Consider the following 19,072-nt stretch of genomic DNA (forward strand, 5'->3'; position numbering starts at 1 on the left):
CAATCTACTACGTTACTAATTTCAGTTGTCTAATTTTTAAGAGCCATAGAATCATTAATAAACTCTTTTATTCAAAAATACTCCATATCAATGCAGCAATAAAATCAATTTATACTACTTTTATCCATTTTATGGCTGATTTTAATTGCCCGTTGTCCAGTTTTTAAGAGCTATGCAACTATCAAAAACTATTTGCTGTAATAACGAATATACTAACCACGACTTGGAGCAATTTGACCTACCAACTTGACCTGCTTCTGTGTGATTCTTCTTTCATGAATAAGTAGGCTAACAAATACCAGAAGTGCTATGGCAGCAATGCCGATAGAGATACCAATCGGGATCATCACTAGAGAATTTGGTTTATCGACTATCATGGCGTTCATAATTTGGAAACGGAAAAAACTGATATGAAAGATAACGAAATTCAGACTACCAATAATGGCAGTGAATGGCCAGTATTATTATACTATCATTAGCCAATACTGTTCTAATGTTTGATGTCAATTTAGAGCTCAAAATTGCTGGACTAAAAATAATTCTAAATTTTGTATGCGTGCATGAAATATTTACCCTCAGTACGGATGAATTTTCATTGTACTTTCAATTTAAAATTATACATTGGTGTATACAGTACTGGAATTATTAGATTTGAACTAGAATGGATTTATAGATATTTTGTAACTTTAAAATATCTACCAGAAATGATACTAGCTTCAATTATAAGCCCATTACATTCTTGTTAAATGATTCTGCTTTAGAACTTGCTATCAATGAGTGCAAACTGTAAGAACGAATCGGTATTTGCGGTAGCTCGAATTTATGAATATTAGTAACATGAATTATAATTGCGTAAACCCGGTAGTGAGGATTTCTATTATACTAGAATTGATAAAGAATATTTGGGAAGAATTATCTTATTGCATAGCTTTAAATCTATCGAGATATTATCTCCAATTGATGATGATAATGAATTTCTTCGATATCAAGAATATAGAGAATATGTTAGTTTAATTAAGTACGACTGAAAAATAGTCACCTACGCATGATGATGTATTTGAAATCAGGTTTAAAAACCACAAATACACTATATGAGAATTATTCTTTCACCTACAGTATATACTTGACTAAAGCGAATAATATAACGTGCTGAAAACTTGCGTATTATGAAATTATATTTGCACAATAATACCCAGTTATTAAAAAATCAAAGCCTTTGCATCGACTAACGACTATTTCATTACTAGTTGATGAATAATACTTGAATACAGATGATATTCTATTTCCAAATTTAGTCAATCTATTCGGCATTGAATTAGCCACATTGTTCAATTAATATCTAATTTCTCAACTAGAGTTAAAATTAATGATTGCTAATCAAGACTACACTGCAATCAGAATATATCGGAAATGGTTTCTATTTAGAAGAAACCTAGCTTACTTAGAGGTACGGTTACTGTCATTAAATTGGACGCCACAGATTCGCATCGATTAACTGAGATACAAGAAAAATTTCCAATTTGACCAGGTTCTGTTCGATCCCTGATCAAAGTACTTCGAGTAGTAGTTTGGTTGATATACTCATATGTAGTATTATTAGAAGGGTATAATATTATGATAATGGCCATTATAATATCTTCTTCAGACGATTTCTGGTCTTGAATTCCCCTCACTGTACACCGAAGAGTTATCTCTTTCGATGTTTCTTGCTGAGTGATATTAATTATGCCATAATTAAGACATGCTGCTTTCAATATAGAGAATGGAAAACTAAATTAGAATCGAAATAAGATAGATAATATCATAAATCCTTGATAAATCTTAAAGAGGATAATAATTTATAATGATAGTTATTCCACAAAATTAGTTGTGACTATCCCAAACTACTAGAATACAATAGATCATTCTCAAAATTACCTAGAGCTTTTAAATCGATAAATCTTTGATTAGTCAAACCACATCCCCAAGTATGACTAGCAAATGTGAAACTGTAATTCCTACATCGCTAAAAGTAAATTTTCGAAATGCTAAGGTATAACTATAAATGCAGTAAAGATCTAGTTTAGGACACGGAGTTGGAGTAATGAATGTATTATTTTTATCATCTACAGCGGTACTATTTTGAATAAACAAGAATTCTCCACCAAATTGGTGTGACATTTCATTTTATTGGCTTTTATTCTAAATGTAAGATTAAACGGATGGCCGATATATCCGAATTGTTGACATTCAAAGGGCAATAATTTGCAGTCTTCATCTTAACATATTTCCTGTGATAATATCTTCTTTAAGTAGCGTAAAGTATTTTAAGGTAGACGATGATAGAAGGTATAAAGGATTTCATTGAGATACAAGTTATAGGCTAACAATGATATGGTTGTTATAGATAAGTTATTTGAGATAGCAGGAACGTAGGAACTGACTAACGAGTTAGCTTACAAAGGTATTTATAGGTTTTAGATGAGATTGAGATAATGTCTTTATATGTATAGTATGTCGTCTATATATCGTCATGATGTCGTACATTATGAATGTAATGCAATACAGTACTTAAACGGTATATGATAAGTATTCGTATATTGGGATATTACTATGCTAGGCATCTTCTATATAAGATCATAATGTTACATTTCCTAGTGGAAACATAAAGATAACTCAATGTTAATAGGCCTGTCTAAGATAATTTTTCAATTTCAAAAAGGCAACAGCAAATAGTAACTACTAATAACAGTAGAAGAAATATTCAATGGAACGAATCCATTTCATACATAATTAATTTAATCCCCTTTAAATACCAATCAAAAGGATTTATCGACGAAATAAGCTAGATCACGATAAATTTGTCTGACGATTTAACTCTATTTGCTATATAATGAAATGGTTGGAAAGTAAATATTTGATATCATCACAATATTAGAGAAGTTTCTAGCAGAATTATGTTATTCTATAGTAAAAGAATCAGCTAAAGAACTGATATTCGAGTAGATAGGATCAGAATAAATACGTATATTTCTTAATTATTACTGTTGTAAGAGTCGATCAGCAATAGTAGCTAAATACGATGGATAAAGTGATTTAAAATTAACTAGCTAAAGAATTTGATATTCAAGTATAAAAGGTCAGATTAAAATAAAATTTATTTTGCTACTAATAGACGATAATAATTATATAATCAATAAGTTTCTCATGCATATGAAACTATTAATTCCACGAAAATCTGATATTAACTTGCTGCAAGAATCCAATATTTAAGTAGAATAGATGGATACTTTAGGTTGCAATTATCCAAAGTGTCAGCCTCGAAATAGTAAAAATGCCTATTACATCATTTTATAATGCTGCAATAATAATTAATTACCATGTACGATAGTTGATTGATCCATATAGTGATAGGAGTTTGATATAAGCAATATGATACACCAAATGATTATGGCAATGAAGAATAGGATTTATTCTTAAATGATGAAGAAATCATAGGAAGGAATTAAATACAGTAAGCAGGATTAAATTTTGTTTTATTTTTAAGATATTTACCTTCAAAATGTAGTCAAATTTTGCAACGAGCTAAAATAAGATAAGAAAGATAAAAAAAGATTTAGTTAATTACTGTATGAAACTGCTTTGCTAGCTCGTTTTTCTAAATTATTTACTATAAGCAGGAATCAATCTATCTAAAATACGGATATATGGTCAATGATAACTAAATCCTAAAAACGAGTAAATTAAGCTAATTAACTTAAGTGTTTTAAGTTAGACATATTCTTAGTGTTTACTAGGGCACAAACGTATAAAAGAATTTTATTTTGCAGCTGTTTTAATATTATCAACTTACTTGGTATGGAAATCACTCCATGCGAAGCAATACTAGTGCATACAATCGGAGCAAGTAGAAATAGAAGGAATGAACTGATTGATCTATTTGCCATTCAATGATCCAATTCAAGTTATTATTAGGATTAAAAGTGATTTCGACTGAAGATTGATTCTCAAGGTGAAAAGATGCAAGTCCTGTTCTCACAAGAAAAGCATGAAATGTCTTGCTGGCACGATAGGAAAAATTAATAACGTAGACAAACTCTGGCATTCTCAAATTCCTTATTTTATATTGATATTTATAAATTCGCACAGTAGGGGTGGGGAGAAATTAAACATAATAATTAGTAAGAATGATTAATAAATTATTTAAAATTAAACACAAGACTACTGCCTGGCAGTAATGAACTTGCAATTATTAAAATTAGTAATCCACTTCGAATTCCAGTGTAAACTAAGCTTGAAGGAAATCACCAGTTTCATATAAACGTAATGACAAACTTGCTAAAACTACGTTAAAGAATAATAGTAAGGACGGAATTACTGCCTTAACCAAGCAATCCACCAAGAAAATATCATTTACTTAATAAAATAGGCCTTCTAAGCTGCTCTTAATTACAGATACCTTGATAGTCTTATCATACTCTAGACAAATTTAGCTTGTCATAGTTAGTAGCTTATGACACATACAGTCTTCGTTATTTTCTATAATCATTTAGTATGTGTTACGATATAGCTTTAGAAGGATAGTTTTGCTTTATGTGCACCAGGAGTTTTTGACGAGACTATTAAAGGCTGATGCCTAAAGACCATTTTTAGTGAGTTAATTAGTCGGTTATTCGACTGGTTTGTCAATTGCTATTGAATTGTCAAGAGTATAATCTTGGCTGTCAAGATTTCTTCAGCAATAAATAGTAGTAAATCTTTGACTACCTCGTCTACATCATCAGTGACGTTATAATTATACTAATAGTATTCGGTTGTTGGAACTGAATTATGAAGGTGTTATAACCCTCGCTTGTGGTGAAGATTTTGTAAAGAAACTCTCGTGAAAGTATTTACAACTCGTTCTACATCCCCAGTATTTTCAGTCAATTTGAGTGATATATGAGAACTCGTTCTCTCGGCTGTACTCCACAGATGACTGATAAACTATTACATTTTTCTTCACTTTACGACTCCTGAACGCTTCTTAAGCAATTACTACTTTTATTTTACAACCACATACGCTTAAAGAGATTTCTACGGTAAACGCCAGTGTTAACTGGCGTGGATATATATTTTATAAGTTACATTAGTAGATTTATTCAATTACTAAATAGATACCAGTAGGTAGATATTCTGGAAGTTGAGGTGTTGAAATACTCTTTCTCCGTCCATAATTCCATATACGGCTCGATTATAATATTACTGCCTTTCACACCTTTTAGTAAATAGTAAATTAACTTGCAACAGTTCTATATCACGATTCTGCTACTAAACAATTTACTAGTACAAGCCTAGCAAAATTAAACATGATTTTATCTAGATTATTCTCAAGTATCGATAGTTAATTACCCGGTACTGCAGTACTGTTAACAGAAGGTTATTGCATAAATGATTATTCTTCAATGACTGTTCTTTAGTAATTGTCACGAGACTATAGTAGTGGAGAACGATCATCGCCATTATGATAGGAAGTTCTGTCAAATTGTGCTGAGTCGGTGAAATAATGTAAAGTTTCCTCTAATCTTTCATGAAATTCAATTTGTAAATTTACATTCATGTCATCAGTCCATTCTAGATATTCGATTTCATCCAGTAGATAAGAAAAATTTTGAGGACGATTCACAGAAATTGCTATGATTGCTCTCTCATCGATAATACACTTATTGATAATACTACGCAAATAATGATTGAAATTGTGACTATCGGATCGAGTGACATTGTCGTCCATAAGTATTAATATTATCAAGTTAAAGTATTGAATCTTTTCATAATAGACTTCTAGTTCGTATGTCTTTCCATTAATATTATTGATTTCCCACGTCCGACCGTCGAATGAGATATCCTGTAAGGAATTATCGACTAACTCGGTGACTGGACTTGGAATCGGGCCGTGACATGCAATTAGAATATTTTCTAAAATATCAGAAAAAGAAAATTAAATCATTAATAGTTTCATTGAAAGCGATTAATACCGCTACTCTTCTATTTCAAGATTAATTATATTTTAATATTAAGTAATCTAATATTCTAAGGCTACATACATTAATCATTGATTAAATACTCACGACGACTAGGAGTAACTTGACGGACTAATTCTTTCTTTCTTCTTACGATAGTTATTCTATAAACCGATCTGCTAATGACTGCTAGAAACACAATAGCAGCGGTAAATAAGCCAAGCAGAGCAATAGGTAAATTACTTGGTTTGTCGACTATCGTAGCATTCATAGTTTGAAAAATAGAAAAAATTAATCGAGATTAAGATATTCTCACGAATGAAGATGGCAATAAACGACTACAATAATTATCCTACTATCAAATAAATAATTTTATATTATAGTAGATTTGGGTAAAGACTGAAAATTACTCATTGAATAAGATTTTATAAATTTTGAATGTGCTCATGAAAATATATACGGCTATCGATGATGATTATTCGTTTTATTCGTAAATGCTATCGTTGGAGTATGCAGCACAGTGCTCAGATTGAAGGTGAGAATCAATGATTTATCCACGATTAATATTGTAAATTAGCTAAGAGAAATGATATCACACAATGATCACTACTCATTAAATTCACGTTAAGAGATACTACTTCCTAAAGCAGTACTTTCGTCAAGAAATGATACAGCATACCGCAATAGCTTAGGATTATATATTTGTACTGTATACGGCTAGCTACGGGTATACGCTCATGAATATAAAATAGCAAATTTTATTTTGTTGAATGTTCTTGCCATGTATCGTACTCTACTTCAGTTTCATCGATTGCAAAATTAATTTATCTGAAGCCTGTTAATGAAAAGATCATACGATCCTTAATATCGACTATTGATCATATTCTCGTCAAGGAACTTTATATTTCTTTTAGAGTAAAACAGAATCAGAAACTAGAACTGAGGATGAATTATTTTGGGGTAATTACCCTATGCGTACTAAATTTGTTAAGCAAATGATATAATGATTAATGATTACTTATCAGATTCTCATCGTGAAACTATCAGTGTATTAAGTAGAGCCATTTATTTCTTCAGAGTACGAAGTAATCAGATAGTAGGTAAAATGCGTATAAAGGCACTTGTGGATTCGTGAAAGATAATATTTGCAGTAAAATGTTATCGCGAAGTTAATATTCTCCGTTGCAGGGAAACGATAAGAATTACTGTATAGTTCAAGTAGATGATTCATTTTCTAATTTACTGAAAATAGGTTAAGGACATTCATAAATACAAATAGGATTGTTGTTAGGAACTATAAGGATATTTAAAGAAGAATAGTAACTGCAATAAAGGTGGGATATAATCTGTCAAATTTCCTGAATAGAATTTTTCCATACTACCAGATACAGTAATTTATTTATTCAGAGTGCAAGACAATCAGTAATTTATTTATTCAGAGTGTAAGGCCATCAGATAATGGCTGTGTATAAAGTTATCCGTAGATTCATAGAAGATAATATTTACTGTAAGTGTTATCGTACACTTAATCTGATCTGCTGTGGAGAATGATAATAATTGCGGTGTAATCTAAACGCATGATCTAATCTCCAAGTTAGTAAAATTTAGTCAAGGGCATTTGTAAATACGAATATGCTACTTTGCATCACTACGATAAAAAATAAGCAGTTGGATTGTTCACTAACGAAGGATCGATCGATCGAGAGAATTTACGACAGAATAATGTTACATCTCGCTATCTTCATTATAAATATCGTTTTATACTGGTTACAATCTTAAATTCAAAAATCTGCAATAGCCTTTGTGAATAAATCATATTTGAAAATTAATCCTTAACGTATGACGATGTATTTCAAATCCAGTTTAAAAATCTTACAACTAAGTGTTAAAAGTATAATTTCTTACATTAATTAATATGCAAATCTAGCAGTCTAATTTATAATGGATTAACTCCTATATTCAGTTGATGAATATCACTTAAAAGCCGATTCTATTTTAACTTACAAGCTTTATCAGTCTAATTTATGCTGGATTAACCCGTTGCATTCGGTTGATTATCATTTAAAAGCTGTAACGAAACTTAGTATTGTGATTATAGACTTTTAGACATGTTAGTAAGATGTACGGAAGCGTAACTTTCTATTTATCTTAAGACGTATTTGGTAGCTCGCTACTATAGACTTTAATGGTAGATAATCGCGGCTCTGACTACCACGAAATGAGTATAAGCTGGCAACTTTAGACTGCTCAGTTCGTTCTTCCTAGAATTCCTTCAATAGTTGTATTCGGCTAGAGTAGAGCCTTGTGTAGCTAGTCTTTGTATTAGATCTAATAAAGTTCTAATTTTCTACAACTTTGGAATTTTCATGATTGGATTTTATCACGAAAGCTTATTGTATTCTAACTTGAAAATTCTAGTCGACACAATTGATGCTGGATTAAACTTTAATAGTCGATTGAGTATCTCTTTAAAGCCGATTTTATTTTAATTTGCAAATGTAGTCAGTATAATTTGAGCTGGATTAAACCGTTGCAGTCGGTCGATTATCGCATAAAAGCCGATTCTATTTTATATTGCAAAAGCAGTCTAGTATAATTTGAACTGGATTAAACCGTTATAGGTGGGTGATTATTGCCTGAAAATCGAATCTAGTGTAACTTGTTAAGCTAGCATGTACAATTTGGGATAGATTACATTGCTAAATTTAAGATGAATGTTACTTAAATACTGATCTTATCTAGCTTCTAAATCGAATAAATCTAAATTATGATCGATTAACCGCTTCATTCAACATATAGATTACTAGATGAAGATAATATTTACGTAGCTTGAATCAATCGTATGTACAGTATACTGGATTAACTAATATACTCAAGATGAATATTACTTGACACAGAGAATATTTAATTCGCAAACCCTATCAATCTTATCTGAGCTGAATTTGCCAATAAATTCAATCATTATAATATCCAATTTGGCGGCCAGAGTAAAATGACTAATACGAATCGAAATTGTACTGCTATAACATAATATCAGAAATTAGAAGAAATCTTACCTTGAGGTGGTGCAACATTCCAGGTCGACTTGGATCGTATAAATCCGCAGAGATTTTTAGATGCACATGAAAAATTTCCAGTCTGTTCAGGTTGAGTTCGATCAAGGATTAGAGTACTACGAATAGTTTGATTGATAGTCTCAATAGTAGTATAATTTGATTTGGGTATAAAGTTTTCGATTCTGCCATGATAAGATCTTATCCAAGTGATTGTCGGTCTTGGGTTTCCACTCGCTATACATTGAAGTCCTACTTTTGGAGAGTTATCTTGCAGTGAGCTATTAACTATACCATTATTAACACATTCTAAATTCAATATAGAAATTAGAAAAAAAATGCTAGGATTAAACTAAGGCTACCATAAGTATAAATCATTGATAAACTTTAACATTTTATTTTACAATAGCTGATAATGCAACAGATATTCAACGGTATTGGTCGGAGCTAGTAACAAATTAATAGTACGTTTCTAGTTTTGAAATTGAACAATCATTCTTAATATTACCTCGAGCTTCTAAATCGACAAATGATTGACTTGACAATATACATCCACAGTTGTGACCAGCAAATAAAAAACTGTAATTGCCTAAATCGTTGCTAGTTAGATTTTTAAGTACCAAAGTAAAGTCATAAATACAGCAGTCATCTCTCCTAGGACAGTCTTTTCGAGTAATGACTACACTGTTATCATTATCTGCAACAACATTATTTCGAAGAAAGCAGCATTCAGCGTTAGCCACGCAGTCACCAATCCTGCAACCTGCTGTATTAAATTTCACTCTAAATGTAAGATTGTATGGAAAATTAAAATATCCAAATTGTTGAGACTTCGAGGGTAATACTTGGCACGGGCTATCTTCAACTTAATCAGTCATAAAAAAGGAAAACAAAAATAACTCTACGTTAATAAGTCTAAGTCAATTTCTTGCCATAAAAAAGCTTTAAAATGATAATCATTAATTATTATAGAGTGTAAAATAATACAATTGATCAATTCGACGCTGAAACTATTTTAAACTAAGAATAAAATAACAATTAAACGATTAATTAATTAATTATCGACATGAGCCAGATCGATTAACTCATTACATGATTTAACACTATGGTAATAATTATTTAATTACTTAACAAACAACCACAGTATTTGATAAAACTGCCGTATAATCGGTGTTTAGAGCAGAGTTCATTTAGACTAGAACTGAATTATTAGCTAAAGAATTGATATCCAAGGAGAAATGACAGAAATAAAAATAGTTTATCGTTTTCTACGACTAAAATATTATAGATAAATCAACGTAGAATCAACTCTAAACTATCTCAAAGGTGTCAGCTGACGAGCTGATCTCGCTATACGAGAATAAATCAGGATGAATTGTTTCATAATTTATCGTGCCGTAAAATTGTATAATCGATCGTTTAATAATAAGAACTTGATATAAGTGATAAAATAGATGAAAATCTAGGAGAAGTAAGCAATTGCATTTCGATCTGGATAGTTGAAATATTCTTGAAAGAGATGATATTAAAATTAAACTAGATAAAACATGAATTAAATTTATGATACTTACCAACAAAAGGAAAGTCTGGCATCTTACAACGTGCTAAAAAAGTTAAATTATAAAAGCTTTCAGTTATTTTCTACCGAAATATAGGATGCTAGATACCGTCTATTAAAAGTCCTCACAATGAAGTAAAAACTAAAAAGATTGAAAACTATGGATATGTGATCAAATGTAATCTGAAATTCAAAGGTGAGTAATGAAGGAGCAAATAGAACTATGACATAATTGTAGATGTCCTTAACATCAAGTCTGGATAAAAAATTGATATTGTAGCAGTCCTGTCTTTAATAACCTACGCGGTAAACTATTTTCTTTCTTCAGAGAAAAGTCATCACTCCCAACACAATAAAGAGCTAAATTGAAAAGTAAAATCCATGAAATGATCGAATTTTCCGCCATCTAATGATTTATTTTTGGGTGATTGGGTAAATATCCAAAGTAGCTTTCCTAGAAATCTGATTTATGAATGCGATGAGATAATAATCGAATTTTTATATATTACAGTATAGGATGGCTCGCCTAGTCTAAGGCTATAGAAAAAAGACTCAGTAGGGAAAATTAAGTAAACATACGTGGGGAGCAGAAATATATACGAGCAATATCAATCTTGTTTTAATAAAAGCGTCTCACAAGAACTATCTTAGTCGAATTATATTTTCTAAAAGGCTTTTATTACAAGATTTTAGGAATAGTAGAGCAATAATTAATGACAAGAATCTTGTCTAAAATCTAAAAGTATTACAAAAACCTAGTCTAAAATCTAAAGTATTCCGAGCTCAAAGTGAAGTGAAGTCTCTTCTCCTCTGTGAGCTCATCCCTGTAGTTCTTATAAATATTTCGTTAAATCCATTTATGACAACTTGATTAATCTAAAATCAGATATGAGTCATCAAACAAAATACTTTTCTCTAATAGTACATTATTATTTTCTACAATCTAAATCATTCTACTTAAGATGTTATTACTCTTCCATGAACGTCTAGGCCCTTTCTTCGAAGGGCATCTTAACAACTACAGTGTTTCTAGCTACATAAATCTTATACCATAATTAGTCAACTGGCTACTATTAGTAATCAACAATTTCTAATATAGTAGTTAGCAATCATCTAATATTAGCTTCACGGTAATATCTATTCAAAGCAACCTAATTATATCAAATATAGCTATCCGTAGAATCAAATATGGGTGCACCACAACACTTGTATATAAAAGTCTACTAGATGATATCATGCTATTTAGAAGAAGACGAAACCCAGAGATATTCTAGTAGGAATTAGAAAGTTTATTTGTAGATAGTTGATTTCATCAATCAATCATGTCGTATAAAACTTATATAAATAAGAATCTGTTTAATCGTTTATTACTCATCTTAAGCAAAACCAAACTATAAAGTGTAACCGAAGGCTATAGACCATCCTAAGTATAGAAAAGGGAACAAACCCGCTTACATGTATCACACTAAAAACAACTTCTTTCTTTCTTTTTATTATATTATCTATTGAATTTCTCAATTTATTATTGATTTCAGGTATTATAAAATCTAATCACAGACAAGTAAAGTAGAAGATACTGGAGTGCACAGGATAGTCTTGCATTTGACTATTTTATTAGACTACTTTATTTATTAAGTATCAAAACTGAAATGACAATAATATTAATTTAAAATGGCTAGCCTATATTGATTAATAAATAGATTCTGTTATTCTTACTAAAAATATTCTGTTAATCTAAAAATTTTAACGAAGTTGCAAAATTTCCTCCGACAGTTTCGTCTGTTATACATACCAGTGTGTACTTATGTATTTCAAAAAGAATCTCAGTTACCTTTGTAGTTAAATAGTGACTTTTCAGTTAACAAAAAATCTCCTTTGACTCGATTAGTTACTGGATTAGGGCCCAAATGATAATTTAATGGAATTTCCTCACTGTTATTTTTTGGCAGTAACTTAACATGAAGTCAAAACAAGATAAAACGAAAATAACATAGACGATTTTATTGCATTATGATATAAAAATTTGACTAAAATAATTCGAGCATAATTCTAAGATTACCTAATCTAATCAATTCGATTGCATCAAATTATACAATCATCAATACGTGCAGTAAGAATTTGATACGTATGAAATTTAATGCCAATCTTGCAAAGCAAGTATTTTATCACCATACCCGTTAAACTATTGCTATATTAAATACAGTCGGTATAATTTCTATCAACACTAGCTTAATTAACAATAATAATAATTAAACTAGCTTTAAGTATCTAGATTTACGTTCTAATATAGACAGAATGCATCTTATGCTATCTAAAAGACTGTAGCACGCTGTCACAAACCAGCTTCGTGACAAGGATAACGTAAAATAAATCTCTAAATTACTATAGTCTCCGAGATTCAGTATCCCTACTCACAAGAATTTAGAAGCCTTTGATTCTACGTTAAACTCAACTAGACAATTGAGAACTACTTTATTCAACTATCTGGCGAGCTTATATACCCTTCTACAGCAGCTAATATTCATGAGTCATCTTATAAAAATACTTAGGTGAGAATATCTACTAACTAATTTTTCACAGTCGGACTATAATATGTCCATTCACAGAATCATTTCAGTACACATTACAGCACAGCATTAAATTTACTGTAACACATTTACAATTAGAGTAATTTCTATTTTAAGTAACCAGTTGTAATATATTATCACTATATATTAACCAAATTTAGATAGCTATTTCTTCACGGTAGTTCGTGCCGTGACACACTCTCATTATCATCCTTACTATTAACATTTTTATGACGGTCATTGATATCGTTGTTGTTAGTGCTAGGAGACATTAGAAACATATATAGGGTTGGCGCTACTACAATAACTTATGTATCATTGCTCGAATGTGAATTGAAATGATACCCTATATCTGTGCGTAGATATTCGAAAGTTTCTGCTTTATCCTCTTCACTTATGATACTTCAATTATGTTATACGACAATATAAATCGAAATATCATATGCGCAAAATGTGATATTTTCGTAAGTGTTGTAATATATTGACTGTAAAAATCGTGAATAGCCTATCCACTTTAATTTATTGACAAATTGATTTTAAAATAATAATATCCTCAGCAAAATATTGTATACTCGCTTAAAGGTGCCAAAGTCATGCGTATGAAAATTTAATACAACGCGTACTTGAGTTGTTGCTTTATTTTCGCTGCTGATTTACGATCTCATGTTGTATAATGTAATCAAACAAGATTATAGCCATATGAGACTGGTCTACAATTCTAAAATTATCATTAGGAGTAGGCAGTGTATTAGTATAACTACTCTCCCAAATGTTCTGATACAAAATTTCTTACAATATAGTTTTGCTAATGCGTCACAAAACTTATTACCTTGAAGTTAAGATGTACGACAAGAAAGCATGATCTCTTATAGTTTATATTGCTGTCACGGTAATAACTACTTTAAAGAATCAGATAACTGAATTTAGCCAATTCAATATTTCTACAGGTTGATTATAATAAATTATTTGCAATAGGAATCTGTAGTTGTAATTTGTTGCAGTAAATTATGTGTCGTAATATACGAGTAGGTAAGAATTCTTACGTAGAAATTACCATTAATTGATTTTAGAACTGCTAGTTGTGACTGCAATCCTGATGATAACCGTTTATGATTATAGTTTATGCTGTAAGTAATTCTGTAAATAAACATTCTGCAGTCCAATTATCTAGAATTAGTCAATAGATATCCATAGTTCGATATATTAATCTATTGATTTGGTTGCCAAATATGATTAGAATAGTACAATGATTCATCTAAATTAACTGTTGCCATAGAGTAATTAATACTAACTAGATTACGGAGACCTTAGAAATTTAGAGATTGACGTTAATGTAACCTTTGTTACCAAGTTGTTTGATGATAATTACATATTAGTATTGTCTAAATTTTATAACTCTTAACCTTATGAAAGTTGTTACACAGTAATTGTGCCATTATGACTTCTTTTTAATAATGATGGTCACGGGACTGTAGCAGTGGAGATTCATCATCATCATCTCCAAGAAAATAAACAGATTCGCCATCATCATAAGCAGTTCTGTCGAATTGTGCTGAGTCGGTGAAATAATGTAAAGTTTCCTCTAATCTTTCATGAAATTCAATTTGTAAATTTACATTCATGTCATCAGTCCATTCTAGATATTCGATTTCATCCAGTAGATAAGAAAAATTTTGAGGACGATTCACAGAAATTGCTATGATTGCTCTCTCATCGATAATACACTTATTGATAATACTACGCAAATAATGATTGAAATTGTGACTATCGGATCGAGTGACATTGTCGTCCATAAGTATTAATATTATCAAGTTAAAGTATTGAATCTTTTCATAATAGACTTCTAGTTCGTATGTCTTTCCATTAATATTATTGATTTCCCACATCCGACCGTCGAATGAGATATCCTGTAAGGAATTATCGACTAACTCGGTGACTGGACTTGGAATCGGGCCGTGACATGCAATTAGAATATTTTCTAAAATATCAGAAAAAGAAAATTAAATCATTAATAGTTTCATTGAAAGCGATTAATACCGCTACTCTTCTATTTCAAGATTAATTATATTTTAATATTAAGTAATCTAATATTCTAAGGCTACATACATTAATCATTGATTAAATACTCACGACGACTAGGAGTAACTTGACGGACTAATTCTTTCTTTCTTCTTACGATAGTTCTTCTATAAACCGATCTGCTAATGACTGCCAGAAACGCAATAGCAGCGATACTGGTAGATAAGCCAATCAGAATAAAAGGTAAAAAATATTTTGGTTTGTCGACTATCGTAGCATTCATAGTTTGAAAAATAGAAAAAATTAATCGAGATTAAGATATTCTCACGAATGAAGATGGCAATAAACGACTACAATAATTATCCTACTATCAAGCAAGTAATTCTATAGCACAGTAGATTTAGATGAAGACTAAAAATTGCCGTACTCATTGAATAAGAATTATAGAATTTAAATATACATGTGAAAATACGAGTATATACGCCCATCGATGACGATTATTCGTTTTATTCGTAAATGCTATCGTTGGAGTATGCAGCACAGTGCTCAGATTGAAGGCAAAAATAGCACTTTCGTCAGAAAATGATACAGCATAATACCTTTAAGATATCAATTATGGCCTTGAATAATCCATTTACACAAGATTAGCTACCGGTATGCGTTAACGAATATGAAATGACAAATTCTATTTTACAGCGTACTCTTGCTACGTGTATATGCTGTACTCCAATTTCATTCTATAGCGAAATTAATTTTTTATCGTAAGCCTGTGAAAAGATCATTCAATTATAGTTATTGGTGTTGACTATTTATATCATATTCTTTTAAAGAAATTCTTTAATTTTTTAGAGTAAAACAGGAATAGGTTTAAAGGTATCTATGGATTCGTAGAAGATAGATAATATTTATAGTAAAATATTAATGTAAAGTTAATGTGCTCGACTACGAAGAATCATCAAAATTTAGGTTTAATTCAAGCTGATGGTCTATTCTCTTATTTAGTGAAAATTAGTTAAGGATATATGTAAATACGAATAGGGTTGTTATTGGGAACTACAAGGAATTTTAAAGAAAAGAAGTAAATGCAATAAAGGTAGGGCATAATCTGTCGAATTGCCTAAATAGAATTCTTTCATGCTACTTTGCATTACGACGGCAAGGAATGAGTGGTTAGGTTACTCACTAACCTAGGATCGGGCGAGAGAATTTGCAATGGAATAGTATTATTACAGGATATAGAACTTAACATGAGTCGTAGAAAACTTTCTAGCTATCTTAACGCTAAATATCCTTTTATACTGGTTAAAACTTAAATTTGAAGATCTATAATAAATAGTCTTACGTAAGTAAATCATGATTGAACTTAATCCTTTAGGTATGGCGAAGTATAACAAATCAAGGTTAAAAATCTTATAACTGAGTATTAGAAGTACAAACTCTTCTCTGTGGTACTTGATTGAAACAAAAAATGACTTATCGAAAAGTTTCAGTATATTATTGAATGCTATCGCAAAAAGAAAAATTATGCGTGTAGTTGTAAAAAAATCAATTCCTTTTAATGAACTTCTGTCAATATCAACACGGATTGATGAATATTACATGAAAGCTGATCATCTTTTAACTTGTATATCTAGTCTAATTTGTAAGAGATTAAGCGTTATTTTCAGGATGAATATCACTTGAAAAATGACCCTATATTAACATGCGAATCTAGCGTAGTCTGACTTATATTGGATTAAACGCTATATTCAGTCGATAGATAGTACTTGAAAGCCGATTCTATTTTAAGTTGCAAATTTCGTCAGACTAATTTACACTATGTTAATCCGTTACAGTCGGTTGATTATGATTATTGCTTGAAAGCCGATTCTATTCTAACTTGAAATATCCTACCAAGTACAATTGATGCTAAATTAAACTCTTATAGTCGGTTGATTATTGTTTGAGAGCCGATTCTAATTTAACTTGTAAAACTATCAAGTACAATTTACGATAGATTAAATCGCTAAATTCAAGATGAAATATCACTTAAATATGGATCTTATTTGGTTTCTAAATGGAATCGATCTAAACTATGCTCGATCAATCGCGTCATTGAACATAAAGATTACTAGATGTAGATAATATTTACATAGCAACTCGAATCAATCTAAAGTATACTGGATTAACTAATATACTCAAGATGAATATTACTTGAAGCAAAGAATATTTAATTTATGAATCCTATTAACCTCATGAGAATTTGCTGATAAATTCAATCATTATAAAACCCAATTTTGTGTCCAGAGCAAAAAAATGACGATTGTGAATCAAAGCTGTGTTGCAATAAGATAATTTAAGAAATAGAAAAAAATCTTACCAGAAGGTGGTGTAACGTTCCAAATAGAATTAGATCGTACAGATTTGCAGAGATTATTAGATTTGCATGAAAAATTTCCAGTCTGGTATGCTTGAGTTCGATCCAGGTTTAAAGTACTATGAATAGTAGTTTGACTGATAATATTAATTACAATATGATTTGGTTTGGCTATAAAATCATCGTCTTTGCCATCATTATATCTTGTCCAGACGATTGTTGGCCTTGGGTTTCCACTAGCTGTACACTGAAGTGCTACTTTTGTAGATGATGTATCTTGCCTTGTGCTATTAATTATACCATCATTAATGCATTCTATTTACAATATAGAAATTGGAAAAACAGTACTTGAATTAAACTAGAGCAGCCAAAACTATAAGTCATTGATAAACTTCAATACTATGATTCACAGTAGTGGATAATGTAACAGATATTCAACAGAATTGGCCGCAGCCAGTACCAAACTAATGCTACATATATAATTTTCAAATTAAATGATCATTCTTAATAGTACCTCGAGCTTTTAAATCGACGAATAATTGATTTGACAGTATGCATCCACAGCTATGAGAACCGAATAAGAAACTGTAATTGCCTAAATCATTAGCCGTTAGATTTCTAAGGGCTAAAGTAAAGTTATAGATAAAGCAAAAATTTCCTTGATTTTCCCCAGGACAAGCGTAATAGGAAATGCTCACATCTCTTTTATTATTATCTACAACAATATTATTTCGTAGAAAACAGTATTCAGATCTTTCCTTGCATTGGTTATTACCATCTTTAAATTTCACTCTAAATGTAAGATTATACGGGAAATCAAAATATCCAAATTGTTGTGACTCGTATCCTAATATTTGGCAATGCTTATCTTCAACGTAATCAATCATAAAGAGGAGAAAAAATAACTCCATGTTAATTAGTCTGTCCAACGCAATTTCTCGCTTAAAATGAAGCTTTAAAATGATTATCATCAATCGATGTAGAATGTAATCTAATACAATCGATCTATTCGATGCAGAATCTATTTTAAGTTAAGAGTAAAATATCGATTGAACGATTAATTATCAATTTGGGCTAGATCGATCGATTTCTTACATGATTTAATACTATGACAATAATTATTGAATTGTTCAACTAACAAGTAAATGTGATATTCAATAAAACTGTACTATTTTGTGTGCTTAGAGGAGAATTTATTTTAATTATAACTAAATTATTAGCTAAAGAATTGATAACCAAATAGAAATGACTGAGATTAATATAGAATATCATTTTCTACTGCTAAATTATTATAGACAACTAGTGCAATAGATAAATTAATTTAGAATTAACTCTAAACTACCTCTAAGATATCAGCTAACGAACTGATCTCGTTATAAGAGAGTAAATCAGGATAAAAATTGTATTATAATTTATCGTGCTGTGGTAATTATATAGTCAATCGTTTAATAATAAAAACTTGGTATAAATGATGAAGTAGATGAATATATTGTAGAAGTAAGTAATCGCAATTGGGCTAGATAGTTCAAATTTCTAGAAAA

At 30.4% G+C, this 19,072-nt stretch overlaps 2 protein-coding genes across 2 annotated transcripts; both read right to left on the minus strand.

Annotated features, from left to right (window-relative positions):
- Nucleotides 1-5,452: 5,452 nt before the first annotated feature.
- On the minus strand, nt 5,453-10,624 carry TRIADDRAFT_53320 (uncharacterized protein; the record flags this gene model as incomplete). The annotated part of the gene is made up of 5 exons (XM_002109886.1): nt 5,453-5,934; nt 6,087-6,233; nt 9,035-9,340; nt 9,540-9,728; nt 10,603-10,624. 5 exons carry the CDS (start codon nt 10,622-10,624, stop codon nt 5,453-5,455), a joined length of 1,146 nt encoding a protein of 381 aa, XP_002109922.1.
- A 3,980-nt stretch (nt 10,625-14,604) lies between these two features.
- TRIADDRAFT_53321 (uncharacterized protein) lies at nt 14,605-18,442 on the minus strand (the record flags this gene model as incomplete). Its single annotated transcript, XM_002109887.1, has 4 exons — nt 14,605-15,134; nt 15,287-15,442; nt 17,535-17,846; nt 18,046-18,442. 4 exons carry the CDS (start codon nt 18,440-18,442, stop codon nt 14,605-14,607), a joined length of 1,395 nt encoding a protein of 464 aa, XP_002109923.1.
- Between the last annotated feature and the right edge of the window lie 630 nt (nt 18,443-19,072).

This window comes from Trichoplax adhaerens, genomic scaffold (assembly GCF_000150275.1).
Source record: "Trichoplax adhaerens TRIADscaffold_2 genomic scaffold, whole genome shotgun sequence".
NCBI classification, from domain to species: Eukaryota; Metazoa; Placozoa; class Uniplacotomia; order Trichoplacea; family Trichoplacidae; genus Trichoplax; species Trichoplax adhaerens.